The sequence below is a fragment of the Artibeus jamaicensis genome, unplaced genomic scaffold (genome assembly GCF_021234435.1).
Source record: "Artibeus jamaicensis isolate MK-2021 breed Jamaican fruit bat unplaced genomic scaffold, CSHL_Jam_final contig_388, whole genome shotgun sequence".
Lineage (NCBI taxonomy): Eukaryota > Metazoa > Chordata > Mammalia > Chiroptera > Phyllostomidae > Artibeus > Artibeus jamaicensis.
In genome coordinates this window covers 8,240,959-8,255,097 of record NW_026521813.1, presented here as the reverse complement: position 1 = coordinate 8,255,097, position 14,139 = coordinate 8,240,959, and the positions used below count along the sequence as shown (strand labels likewise).

General features: G+C 39.1%; 1 protein-coding gene across 2 annotated transcripts in view; it reads left to right on the top strand.

Moving 5' to 3' along the window:
• The first annotated feature begins 3,516 nt into the window (after window positions 1-3,516).
• The window catches only part of PRIM2 (DNA primase subunit 2), a 283,700-nt gene continuing 273,077 nt past the window's right edge, over window positions 3,517-14,139 (top strand). For both annotated transcript variants that reach the window (XM_053665011.1, XM_053665012.1), the window contains exons 1-5: window positions 3,517-3,592; window positions 4,344-4,503; window positions 6,133-6,236; window positions 8,977-9,056; window positions 10,393-10,513. In XM_053665011.1, coding sequence (XP_053520986.1) covers window positions 4,350-4,503; window positions 6,133-6,236; window positions 8,977-9,056; window positions 10,393-10,513 — 459 coding nt within the window. In that variant the 5' untranslated portion in view covers window positions 3,517-3,592; window positions 4,344-4,349. The remainder of the gene's footprint in view (window positions 3,593-4,343; window positions 4,504-6,132; window positions 6,237-8,976; window positions 9,057-10,392; window positions 10,514-14,139) is intronic.

Here is a 14,139-nt window from a genome sequence, read left to right as displayed (position 1 = left end):
ATGAAAGGCAACTATTACGAGACATGTTTAGTTAGATATTGGTAATGTTAAGCATGAGCATTTTTTTCCAGTTGTCTCTGAGTTGGTCATAAAACGACATTACCTCACCTTTTAATTTGGAAGATACTTTGTACGGCAGGCACTTTCGGGATCACAAAGGCAAACAAAAGGATTGGTGGAAAAAACCTTAAAAGCTAGTAGTGCTAGTATGCTTAACTTGCTGCATGTGTGTTTGTGAACCTTTTGAAGTAGTGTACAAACTTGGTATGCAGGTGCACTTTTCTGAGGGGTGTGTGTATCAGATCATCCGGTGGTTCATCGTCCCAAAAGGTTAAGAACGAATGTAGTAAAGAAATACCAGTAGAGAAAAACTGTACTGTACAGAAATTACAAAGAACATGGGGTGTAAACAAGGAGCGACCCGGCTGGCATGGCAAACTTTCAATAGGATGAAGGCAGTATGTGGCTACTGACGGACAGGTGGGAGTCTCACTGTAGGGAGGGGTAAATCTCCTGATGTGGAGTGACCACTGTCAAGAGAGACAGAGGCAGGGAAGTGCAAGGCCTTGTTTGGGGAAGAGCTGGTTGTCAAGCTGAAGGGCATGAGTAGGCAATAAAGTCACCAAACCTTGGTACCATGTGGTGGGAAGCCTTCAGATGTTTGCTGAATGATTAAAATAGAACTTTAAAAATATCATAAAATGCTCATATATTCTACTCCACTGCCAGTGTCTTAGTTGCCACTAATGTAAGCATTTTTGTTTGTGGTAGGCTATTTTTAACTGTCCAAAGAAATATTTAGTAGACATTAACTATTGTAGAGAAAGGGGCATTGGCATTTGCAGTAAAGGTGGGACAATGAAAGGCCAGACTGAGGATAAAGCCAAGAAAAATTAAATAAAAATCAGTATAGATCAGAGGGGCTGTCTTGCACCTAAAATTCTGATCATAATGAATAACATCTGCTGAGACTGTAAAATAAGGGGAGGTCAGGGATTAGTGAATGTTTGGACAGGAGGAGTGGCAGAGGGCAGCCTCCTCATGGTAGTCAGAAGCATCACAGAAAAATGTAAATAATGGGAACTTCCATTAGTTCTCATCAACCATGAAGCTTTGTTGCTGGAAGCAAAGTGTTAACAGTGTCACTGGGTGAAGCCGTCAGTGGATAGCAGCACAGTAGCTGGATTTTCTTTTTGATATTAATGTCCACAATGGATATATAGTACTTTTATTTACTAGAAAAAATAATTAAAAAATTAATGTTGTCAAGTAATTTTTTTTTTTTACAAAATTGGGATCATATGGCATATGTGGTTTTATATATTCTGTTCTGTTAACTTAAAGTATTCTGGGCATTTTGGCGGGTTGATATTCTTCAAAACATAATATTTTTTGAATGGCTGTGTAATGTTCCATGGTATGAATATACCATAATTTATCTATTCTTTTTTCTGGGTTTTCACTCCTACAATGGTGCAATGAAGTTCCTTGAACACAAATTTGGGTGTCCATTTCTGGACAGATTTATATAAATGAAATTATCTGGTCAAAGTGTATAAATTCTTTTAGGGATTATAATACACATTACTATACTGTACTCTGGAATTACACCACAATAAACTCCTATGTGAGCTTATTGTACTGTACTTTTCCCAACACTGAGTATTCACTGTAATTATTTGGGCCAATTTTGTAGAGAGTAATTTCTTTGCTGTCAGTGATAAACATTTTTTCACATTTTATCATTATTTATTTTGTATGAGTTATCTGTTGTTCTTTTCTCATTTTCCAATTTGTATTTTAGGATTTTTTCAAATTAATTGAAATATTTCACATCTTGATAGTATTAGCTTTTTTGATATATATTTATGGTGAACATCTCCTACAGTTTGATGACCGAAAAAATTTTCGTAATTTTTTAGATGCAAATTTTATAATTTTAAAGTCAAATCTTTGGATTTTTCCTTGTAACTTGTTATATTTAGTTTCCTTCCTATCAAGAGATCAGATATTTATGTAAATATTCCTATGGTCTGCGCTCTAGATTTTTTCAGGCAGTTTTCATGCTTTCAGGTATCTTTTTTGGGCCAGATGATATCAGTTATTTGTCTGATACAAGGAGGAATTACAGAGAGGTACAGCTATCATAAGTGTGATAGTTAGCGTTGTGGTGCTTGGAGACAGTCTGTCTGACTTGGAAGCTGGCTGTGTCACTTGTTGAGATCTTTGAAGTCACTTAACTTCTTCATTCTGCAGTTTCCTCATCTGTAAAATTGGTTAATAATAGAATCTACCTCACGTGGTATTGCAAATAAAATGAGTTGGCATGTAAATCACTTAGAACAACACATCCTGATACAAAATCAGTGCCACTCACAGTTTGGCCGTTGCTAGGTAGGTGTTGATACTTGGTGTTGTTTCAATATACTTTGCATTTCCAAAACTTGAACATTTCAATGTGATCTTCGTTTCTAGTGACTGCCTTCACTAGAGCCTTGCTCGGCCACTTTTGTAAGTGAGACACGCCTCCTAGAGGCCACAAGAGTGCTTTATTTCCAGCTCTAGAAAACCCTACTGACAACAGAGCTGGTGTGGCTTTGACCAGCCTCTTTCGAGAGTCTGCAGTTTGATGTCCGCTTTCTCTCCAGCGCTTTCCATTCTTATTCTACCCCTACTTTTTTCCCCCCCTGAGCCTGATTTTTACTAATTTCTGTAGACCCCAGAGCGACTTCTCTCTGTGTGTGCGTTCATTCACTAATCTAGTTAATTCCAGATAGTTTTTCTGGGCGCTCACTTTGTGGGAAGGGTTGGGGCGGCCTGGGGCGTGCCGGCAGTAAATTGAATTTGATGGGGTTGCCTTCCAGTACAAAAACTGTGTGTCTTGATGAGGTTGCCGTCCAATAGAAAGAACAAAATAAGCATTGTACATAGATGGGCACACTAACGATGATCTTTTAGCTCTTGTTTTCTAATCTGTAAAAGGGAGTAATGCCACTTACCTGACGGGATCTCCGAAATATTAAACTAGGCAAATCAGAGCTTCTATGTGGTCAGGAGACACTTTGTAAAGTATATGACTGTTTAACCGCTATGCTGTACACTCGAAAGTAAAACAATATTGAATGTAAACTGTAATTGAAAAATAAAATATAAAGTACTTAAAAAAGACAACTACGAGGTCTTAAGAATGAGCCAGGGGCAATAAAGTGGCTCAGTAAATGCCTATTCTTCCTCCATTCTCCCCCAGATCGAAAGCGATGAGTGGGTTAAAGCGCCACATTGTCAACTTCTGGAATCGCTTCTGGTCTCCCAAACAGAATTATTGTCATTAGACTCTTCGGCTGTGGGAATTTTTGTTATCAGCATTCCAGCAGCGCAATGTCCACCTTTAAAAGCTACTACCTACCTCCCATCCTGCTGGCTCTCGGGCGCGCGCCCCTAGCCGCCTCGGGCCCGCGCAGCGTGCGCGCGGGGACGTTCGGGGGCGGGACTTCTGTCAGTCATTTCCGCTTCCAGTTTCAGTGAAATCTCCCGCCACCTGGGAAAGCCGGCGGTGGGCGTTTGCGTCTCTGCACTTTTGGTGTCATTGCAGGTAAGAGACGTTCCCGTGGATTTAGGAGGGATAGCAATGCTGGTGTTGAGGATCGTAAGTGGAGAAGGAAGGGAAAGCACTTAGCGGGCAGTGGGAGCAGAAGGATCGATCCGGCTCCGGTATTGGGTATTGGGTTGGTTGTTTGGGGCAGAGACTCAGATGCCTGTGAGTTGGTTCAGTAGAGACAACTTCACCGGAGGGGGTCTGGGAAGGATCTGGGGTGGGGATTTTTATAAGGAACTTGTGGATGCTCCCTTCAAGGAGTTTTGAAAGACTGGATTCAAGACAGTTTTGTTTCCACGGGTCATTAAGATAGGAAGTAGCGGGACCGGGTCCAGTAAGTTTCTTACTATATAGAACCTATCACGCTTTCCCACGAGTACGGGATTGCAGCGGGTATGAAGTTCATCTTAACTCCTGGGACGTCTGAGTCTAAGGACTGTGGTACATAGACTTAGAGTGAGCAGGCAACATCACCGGACTCATGTTGATGGAAATTAGGATGACCACCTGCACGTCTTCTCTAACACCGCCTTCCCCCCGCCCCCATGCAACTAATTACAAAGTTCTTACAGGTGAATTGTAGAAAATCTGGAAAATACAGAAGGACATGCCCAGGGATATGCCCTTAAACTTCAGTTTTTTCCCCCCTGTGTGTGTAGAGTTACTGGTTTTTTGTTTATGTTTTTGGTTGTTTTCTATTCAACTCCAGTTTCCATCATTTCGACCTTTTCATGTGCTTTCTTACAAGGTAACGATGGAGTTTTCTAAAGGAAAGAGGAAGAAACTGAAGTTGGGAGGTGATCAGGGGAATGCTTGCTACCCTCACAGCCTTCAGTTTTACTTGCAGCCACCCACTGAAAACATATCTTTGATGGAGTTTGAAAACTTGGCTATTGACAGAGTTAAATGTGAGTGATAATTGAATCAGAACTTATATATTCATGAACACCTCACTTATACTTTGTGAGACTGAGTATGGTAATTTATTTCCATTATTAAGCAGTCCATTCAAAAAGTATTTGAGAGTGTGCTATTCATTTACTTACTGTACAGTTCATATTTATGGAGTCCACTGGACTGTAGGTGGTAGGGATTTTGAGATGAATAATGTAATTCATCTTTGACAAAGTTGTATTCTAGTACATGGTGACAGGTATCCAAAATAAAAATCATAATTTAATATTTTAAAGACTGTAGTGGTGGTGGTGGCTAAAGCTAGTAGAGATGGTGTTAGCCAGAAAAGGAGCAGGACTCGGAGGAAGATAACTAGTTTGCTTTGGTAGGGCATGGGTTTATGTTCAGGATTTATCTGAGAAGTTTTTAATTCTTGAATTCCAGAATACCTCTTTTTTTGTATCAAGGGAAGAAAAAATCCATCTGAAGAAGGATTGACAATGGGCTTTAGGAACTTTTAAACAAGATTCAGAGTGGTTCAGTGGGTGTTTGGAGGGCTCTGCTTCTTCACTATTGTGTCTTTTTCTCTGCTTCATCAGAAAGCAAGGGCTATCTTTCTGATAAGTCTGTCTGGAGTAAATGAAGCAGACTGCCAAAAGGCAGCTCCACATGAGGGATGCAAACAAGGGGTGCTTAATTTTTTTTCTCCTTTTCTGTTCCTCAACCATAGTGGCTCAGTATAGCAGTGATTATCACCATTTCTCCCTTCCCCCTGGTTGATAATCTTTGGTATTAGATTATGCTGCGGGATGTCGATATTTTTTGCACATGAAAGGAGGTTATCCTCTTATAAACATATAATTTATAAGGTCTGTCTGAAAAAAATCCAGCCATTGTTAATATAATGAGAACGGTTTGCACGACATCGATGTAACCTGGCAGCCAGATAGAGTGGACTGGAATGCTCATGTGTGAACAATGACGACTTTACTGTTCTAGTCACTGGGGGCAGTACACTACCTTGAGTGGGCATGTGTACTGTGTAGCCATTGCATTAAAAGTGACTGAGTCTGTAGAGCAATGAATCTGCCGCAGCTACGGGCAACTGGTGATTGGCAGCTTCATCACAACAAGTGCTTGCTTATGTATCATGTCTCATGCAGAGTTCTTTGGCGAGACATCAGATCATCCAGGTGACTCAGCCCCCACTACTGCCCAGATTTGGTGCCCTATGACCTCTGGCTTTTCCCAAAACTAAAGTCTTCTTTGAAAGGGAAGAGATTTCAGACCATCGATGAGATTCAGAAAATTATGAAGGGGCAGCTGATGGCTATTGGGAGAACTGTGTGAGGTCCTAAGGTGCTTACTTTGAAGGGGACTGAGTCATCATTGTACTATGTACAGTGTTTCTTGTATCTTGTATTATCTTCAATAAGTGTCTTTATTTTTCACAGTACATGGCTGCATACTTTCTGGACAGACCTCATATATATTGTACTTGCAAAAAATAACTGTTACAACTTGTCATCTTCTATAAATAATTGTGGAATTGCTATTCATAGATTTTATGTCTTGAATTTAGTTTGTAATGATTATCTTGTATTTATATGTTTTTCTTTTATTAAAATAATTATCTTTTTTAGTGCTAAAAGCAGTTGAACATCTTGGTGTGAGCTATGTGAAAGGAAGTGAGCAATACCAGAGTAAGCTGGAGGCTGAGATTCGAAAGGTCAAGTTTTCTTTCAGAGTAAGTGAAAGAAAAAGGGTTCCTTCAGTTTCTGTATATTCATGTACTGAGTATCAGTTATGGGAAGGCACTTGTGTTAGGCACAGGGCTTTCGTAATGAATAATATAGCATTGACTTTGTCTGAAGGTACATGCAGTCTCCTAGGGGTGATTGACATGCAGTAAGATGATTGTCACGTGGCAGGGTTTTTCAGCTGTGGGACTGTGGACATTTTGGGAATGCTAATAACCCCTTGTTGCAGGGTCTGTTCTGTGCATTGTAGGATGCTCAGTAGCATTCCTGGTTTCTGTCCACTGCGTGTTTCCAGACACTACCATGCATACGCTGTGCAAAGCAGGGTGATGAGTGCCGTCACTGGAGGTGCTTGAAGAACTCCAGGGGCACAGATAACCACCCATTTCAGATGGGGGTGGTGTGGGGTGGTTTGGGTGGGCTTCCCATAGGAGATGGTGCTGGGATTGTATCTCGATGGAAGCAATTCGATTTTCATTTGGGGAAGATGACTGTTAAGAGTGCATCAATAGGCTCATGTCTGATAGGAGGAAAACCAGGTAGGAGTTTGGAAATGACAGTGAGTTGAATGGAGAGAAGAAGACTGATTGAAGAGATAGTAAGGAGGTAGAATCAAAGGATTTTAGTGACTGGTTGCAGGAAGAAGAAAGAGAGAAGGGTTATGAACGGCACCCTGGTTTCTAGTTAGGACAATAAGGTGGATGGTGGTGATATTTGAGATGTGATACATAGGAGGAGAAGCAAGACTTAGAGGGAAGATGTTGAGTTTAGTTCTAGACATGAGCTTCAGGTGCCTGGGGAGATGTTTGGTGGACATAGAGCTCTGCACTTATGAAACATCTGGAGTAGGAGTATAGAAGTGAGAGGAATGATGGAGTTATCAGGAGTAGGTGAGAGTGCTATGGGAACATATGGGGATGAGAAGAAAAGGTGAGGCCAGGATGTGAGTAATGCCCATATTTAGGCTGAAGTAGAATGGAGGGGTTTAGGCAGGAGCTGCCTGGCCCTCAAAAAGACACCTGAAAGCCTGAGAACTGCCTGAAAAAGCCTAAAGCACAGACCATAGGGACATTTACACGAATATCTGATCTCTGGATAGGAGAGGAAACTAAACATAACAAATTACAAAGAAAAAAAGTCTAAAGATTTGACTCTATAAAACTGTGCATTTAAAAAAACATTTCAAAAATCTTTGCAGTCATCAAACTGTAGGAAATGTTCACCATACATATTTTTCAAAAAAGCTGATATTATCAAGATGTGAAGTACTATGTCAATTAATTTGAAACAGAGTCCTAAGATACAAATCAATAAATGATACTAATAGTGATATTATGGGAATGACAACAGCAAACGTTTCTGTCATGCTTACTGTGCTTCCTTGTTTGCCCTAAGTGCATTGCTTATATTAACCCATGTGACCCAGACAACAGTCTTATCAGGTGGTGCTGTCAGGAGACAGTTAATGGTGGAGCCAAGATTCCAACAGTTTCAGAAGCTTCAGGTAGATCATGTAAGATGAGTTATATGGGATCCATCAATTTATCAACGGGGTGCACTCTGTACAGTAGAAGCCCCAGAGATGACGGGTTGGAGGGGGGGCTGAGGGGGTGGAGATGGAATGTATGTTCTCTTAAGATGTTTAGCTGGAAGGACGGGGAGAAATACAGCTGAATGTGGAAGAAGTTGTAGGGGAAGTGAAGACACGCGTATGTATATGTACACACACTTATGTGACAGGACATAGTTAAACATAAGCTGAGCAGGAAGAGCTAGGAGAGAAAGAAGAGGAGAGGAGCTTGAAGATACTTTGAGAGGACATTGTAGGGATAGACAGCAGAGTCTACCTCATAGGGCTTTTTTTTTTTAAGGATTAAATGGGTTAATCCATTAAAAATGCTTTATAGTGCCTGGTGCCTCGTAAGTGTGCAAGATGTTTGCCCTTACTATTTTGGACTTGATAAGATTTCTTTAGTGTTGGTAAAGGTCCAGCTGAGGTTAGAGGATGTGATTGTTTCAGTACTCCAAATTCCCAAAGTTGTATATTTTTTCTGTAGAGGTTCTCAGCATTTTGGAATAGGACTGCAGAGTATAGCTATAGATTAATTTAGAATCTAGGTTTTGCCAGAAGGTTGAAAGGCAAGAAGTTGAGGGTTGTTGTAAGAAGTTATTGAAACATTGAATACCTTGGGTATATGCTGGATAAAAAGAAAGTTAAGCCCTGGCTGGGTGGCACATTTGGTTGGAGTGTTGTCCTGTATACCAAAAGGTTGTGGGTTTGATTTCCGGTCAGGGTACGTACCTAGCTTGTGGGTTTGATCTCCTGCCCAGGTGTGTATGGTAGTGGATGAAGGCAACTGATTGATATTTCTCTTTCACATCAATGTATGTTTCTCTTTCTCTCTCCACCCCCCCCCCCTTTCTGTCTAAAATTGATAAACATATCCTTGTGTGAGGGTTAAAAATTTTTTTAAAAAAGGTAAGAGAAAAGGAGTTGATAGGAAGAAAACAGTGGAGATTCAAACCCAGGAAGTTTTGCTGAGATGAGTTCTGTTCTGTTTCACCCCATTGCCGACTTAAGTAAAATGGTAATTATCCTGGGAAGCATATTGTAAAATTTGTGCCTTTGAAATTTTTACTTTATATCAGCTTATGCTGACTCAGTACTTCTTTATATCTCTAACTATTCTAATGCATTTATTTTATTCATATATCATTATTTTTAAGGAAAACCTAGAAAACGAATATGAAGCACGAAGACGAGATCACATTTCTCACTTTATCTTGCGCCTCGCGTATTGCCAGTCGTGAGTACACATTTATACTCTCCCTGTCAAATCTGATGTCTCGGGTTATGAATCATGTGTGGAAAGTTAACATGTATTGTACTGAACACAGGAAACCTGAGAACAGCACCAGAAACCAGTGGTTCACATATCAGTGAATTGTTACTATATAGTGTCCCCTCAAAAAAATCCTATTGCGAAATTTTGCCTATTGAAAACTTTACCTTTATGGAAGAGTCTCTTCATTTGTGATTTAAAATTGGAAAGGATTTCATTAAGAAGAGGACTTTTTATACAGTTTTATTTCCAAAAGGAAGTGCTAATATGTATGAGAAATGATAAATCAAATACACTCTTGATTTTGATATTGGTATTTAGAAGTTGAGGTGTACGGGCTACTGACCATTAAATTAAGATATTTTCCTTCAGTAGTTGGTTTCTTCTAAGTCAATAGTGCCACCCAGAGGGAAAGCAGTGAGTTGTCTTTTATTTTAAACTTTTTTTCCCTGTATTAATTTTGGCAAAATAACATACCTATAAGTTTTTTTTCTGTTTCTTTTTACTAATAGGTTTATCAAATGAGAATGTTGTATTGCTTACTTTCCCAAGATAGTAACTGAGAAATTATTGACCAGCTTTGGTCCTAGAGATTTTCTTTTGTAAAAAAGAATATGTAGTTTATGCAATTTATGCAGTGAGTGAATTGCTGACAATGTGAAATCCACTTTGGAAAAAACTAAATCATATTTTACAGGTGGTAGCATAGTTATTATAACAACGATAATGCTGATTATGGATCTGTCTTGTAAATTAATATACAGTGTTTGTGTGTTGGCTTTTAAAAAATTGAGGTATACTGTGCATCTTAAATTTAGTGAAATTATAAACAATAAAGCTGTAAGCAAAGGTTATATTGAGAAGTTTAGCTGATCATAATCTGTTCAAAGATAAAGTTACCTGTATAAAATTTGAATTTATTTGGCATTGATGAAACCACCTTAGGCACAAGTAATACCCTACATTGTAATGTAATCGACTGTTTTGCAGTTACATTAAGTGCAGTGAACTATTTTATATTATTTGATAATAATGAAGCTAGGCTTGAAGTATATTGTGTTTAATTCTTTTACCGTCTTGTTCATTGCACCCATCTCCCCATATTCCATCCTGGGAGATTGCGGTGTTCGGTGTTCGTACCTTTTGTCACAATAGAGTCCTTTCCAGTTCTGTCCACTGGTGTCGTGGTCGTGCTTGAATATTGTTTCATAGAAACTTCTTGGATTTAACAATCAGTGGACTTTTAAAGTAATCATTGAACATATCATTTATACTTATAATTTTCCTGTCTCCATTTCAGTGAAGATCTTAGACGCTGGTTCATTCAACAGGAAATGGATCTCCTTCGATTTCGATTCAATATTTTACCCAAGGACAAAATTCAAGATTTTTTAAAGGACAGTCATCTGCAGTTCGAGGCTGTAAGTATATTTGCATTCACCATTCATCCCTCCCTAAGTGCTAGTATTGGTGTGTGGAGTTTGTTCTCTTAACTTCTCCCCAAGTGTCTGCCTCAGAGAATGGATATCTGTCTCACATGACAATGAAGCTTTCATTTCCTTGACTGGAAGAAAAGGGCTGCTTAGTACCACCAAGGCCTCACGTTTAGTTGCTTTCTTAACTACGTGTTAAGTGGCTACATAAAAGTTCATCTTTAAGCAGAATCTTCTAGGTCAAAAATTTAAAGCTAATAACGTTTTAAAGAAAGAAGTGGTAGTACTTATTTCCAATAATGAAGTTCAGGGGGCGGTTCATACTTTAAAACTTAGTTGTCAGTAAAGTTTCTGAATAGTTTTGAAAATAACTGCAGACAAACCTGCGTGACTTACATATAGTAATGATATTAAGAAGAAGTGTCTGGAGCATGGTTAGCGGGGATAAGCGTTGTGGGAGGGAATAGAATTTGTATCCTTAGGTGGCTCTGTGCTGTGGTAGGAAGGCTGAATGGCTCTGCCTGGGAAAACTTGAGCAGTCAGATGGTAGTAGGACTGGTTGAGACTCTACTTGGGTGTTAGAATGGGTGACTTGAGGCCAAAGTAAAATAAAATTTGGAGTAGATGAAAGACATCCTATCTGAGAAGTGGAAGATGTAATTATCAGTGTGGGTTACTGAGTTGGAAAGAAAGAGACTGCATGGAGAGAAGTAAAGAAACATTTGTAGACATTTAGAGTCTATTAAGTGCTTGGGAGGCACTTGCCACAGCTTCTCTCACTTCTCAGAAGAGCCCGGGAGGTTTCTAATATCTGCCCAGGCCTAGAACGGTGTCAAGGTCAGGACCTTCTCACCCAGACCCCATGCTTTCTCTACTTTTAAATTTGATCCTTTGTGAAGTTCAGTATTGCTAATATCAATGACAGTCAACTTATCCTTTCATACTAATAATAATTTATATTTTTGCCATTTTTACCATTATTGATTTTATTATGCCATAGGGAAAAAGTGTTCTGAGATTTATTCTTTATCCTAGAATACCTTAACATGTCAGCAAGTGTAATTTTTTAAAGTGAAAACTGTGTTTCTTTTTTAAAAAAACTTTAAAAACTAATGTATAACATATACAGAAAATTGCAGAGATTATTAAGTGTACAGCTCTGAAGTATCACAAAGTGAGCATTATCAAGTTTAAGAAGTAGAACATTGCTGTAACCCTGTGCTCCCTTGTGCCTCCTCCCATTCACAGCCTCCGGCCCCCCCAACAGTAACCACTGTCCTTACTTTTAATTTCATAAATTGTCTGGTTTTGACCTTATTATAAAAAGTATCACGTGGTATATCTCCCACCCCCAGTTTTATTGAGGTGTAATTGATATTTACCCCAATAAGGTTAGTTAACACATCCTTCACCTAACATATAGTGACCATTTTGTTGTTATAGTGAGAACATTTAAAACCCACCGTCATAGCCACTTTCTAGTTAGTACCCAGTGCGGCGTTATTAACTGTAACACTGTGCTGTGTGTAGATCCCTGGAACTTATTCTTCGCATGCTTAGAAGTTTGTATCCTTAGACTAAAATCTCATTTTCTCCACCCTCAGCCCCTGGCAACCAGCATTCTACTCTCTGCTTCCATGATTCGGCTTTTTTAAATTCGACATATAAATGAGATCACAAGTACAATTTTTAAAAAATAATAGCTTTATAGCCCTGGTTAGTGTAGCTCAGTGGATTGAGTACAGGCCTGCGAACCAAAGGATCATGGTTCGATTCCCAGTCAGGGCACATGCCTGGGTTGCAGGCCAGGTCCACAGTAGGGGACACATGAGAGGCAACCACACACTGATATTTCTCTCCCTCTCTCCTTCCCTTCACCTCTAAAGAGAAATAAATAAATAAACAAACAAACAAATAAATAAATAAAAGATTTATTGAGATAGAATTCACATGTCTTGAAATTCATCATTTTAAAATGTACAGTTGGTTCGTTTTTAGTATAATCACAGGATTGTGCAGCCATAACCTCAACCTCATTTTAGAACACTTCATCGCGCTAAAGAGGAAACTCGTACCTGTTAGTAGTCACTCTTCATTTCTCACTCTCCCATTCCTCGGCAGCCACTAATCTACTTTCTGTCTTTGCAGTAAGATTTGAAATTGAGGAGTGGAAGTCCTTTAACTGTCCTTTTTTGAAGATTATTCTGATTATTTTGAAGATTACTACTCTGGGTACCTTGCCGTTTCTTGTTTTAGGGTAAACTTGTCAGTTTCTACAAGTAAGCCAGCCAGGAATCAGATTGGGTTTGCAGAGACTGTGTATGTAGGTTTGAAGAATGTATCCATCTTAATATTAAGTCTCTTGATCCATGAACATGCAAAATTATTCTTTTTCTTAAGATTTAAAACATTTCTCTTATACAAAATAGTTTACTTTTTTTGGTTGAATCGATACCTAAGTATTTTATTTTTTAATGTCATTGTAAATAGTCTTTTTTTTTAACATTTTATTTTTGGACTGTTTGCTGCTAGTGTGCAGAAATCCAATTGATTTTTATATATTGAGCTTGGAAGTTGTTTATTCTAATAATTTTTAGTGGATTTAAATGTTCACATTAAAACTAGAAATTACTACACCCATATCATTACCCTACCAACCACACCCAAACAGGCCTTACTTCTGCCGGGCCTGTGTGTGGACCGCAGTTAACTGTGGGTAACTAAAACTGTGCATAAGCGGGGACTACTGTACTTTAAAAAAACTTAAAAAAAATTTATTGATTTTTAGAGAGGAAGGGAGAGAGAGAGAAACACTGATTTGTTGTTCCATTATTTTTGCATTCATTGATTGTGTAAGAGAGACATTGATCACCCACTTCTTGTACGCCCCGAACAGGGGACTTAGCCACAACCCAAGCATGTACCCTGACTGGAAATCAAACCGGTGACCTTTTGCTTTACAGAATAACACCCAACTTAATGAGCCACATTGGTCAGGGCAATTGGTTGTTTCTTGTATGTGACCTTCCCAGGGATTGAACTTGCAACCTTGGTGAATAGGATGATGCCCTAACCAATTGAGCTACCCTGCCTGGTGGATCTACTGTACTGTTAACTAGTGTTTATTGTCACAATTGGTTTTTCTTATTACTGTGGTTGCTAGTCAGTTTGCTATAATGTTTTCTTCCTTCTTTTCTTTTTATTGTATTTCATTCTGCAGGTCATTTGAGGGGCATTATAATAAATATACTTTAAGATGTAGAAATATGGATAGAAAGATTGACTGAAGAGAAAAGTAATATCCACATTTGTATGTCAATGGAGGGGAGGGTGTCCAATACAGTTTCTAAAAGGAACAGTAATTTTGGCTTCTTGTGTGACTGTCTTGGTTTTCCTAGTTCCGAGGTTCTCGGCGGGGGCATAGGATAGAGGTCGTCCTCCTTGGGGCTTTGTCAGAACTTCCGGCTGAAGTGTGTACAGTGCGAAAAACATTATGCCTTTTGTTTTTGCAATAAACACTGTAGAATGTAACACATGATCAAGTGTTTGTAGCCAGTGGGGATTCATGGAGTCAGAAAGCATTGCAGGGGGCCTGGTGAAAAATCACTGCTGTG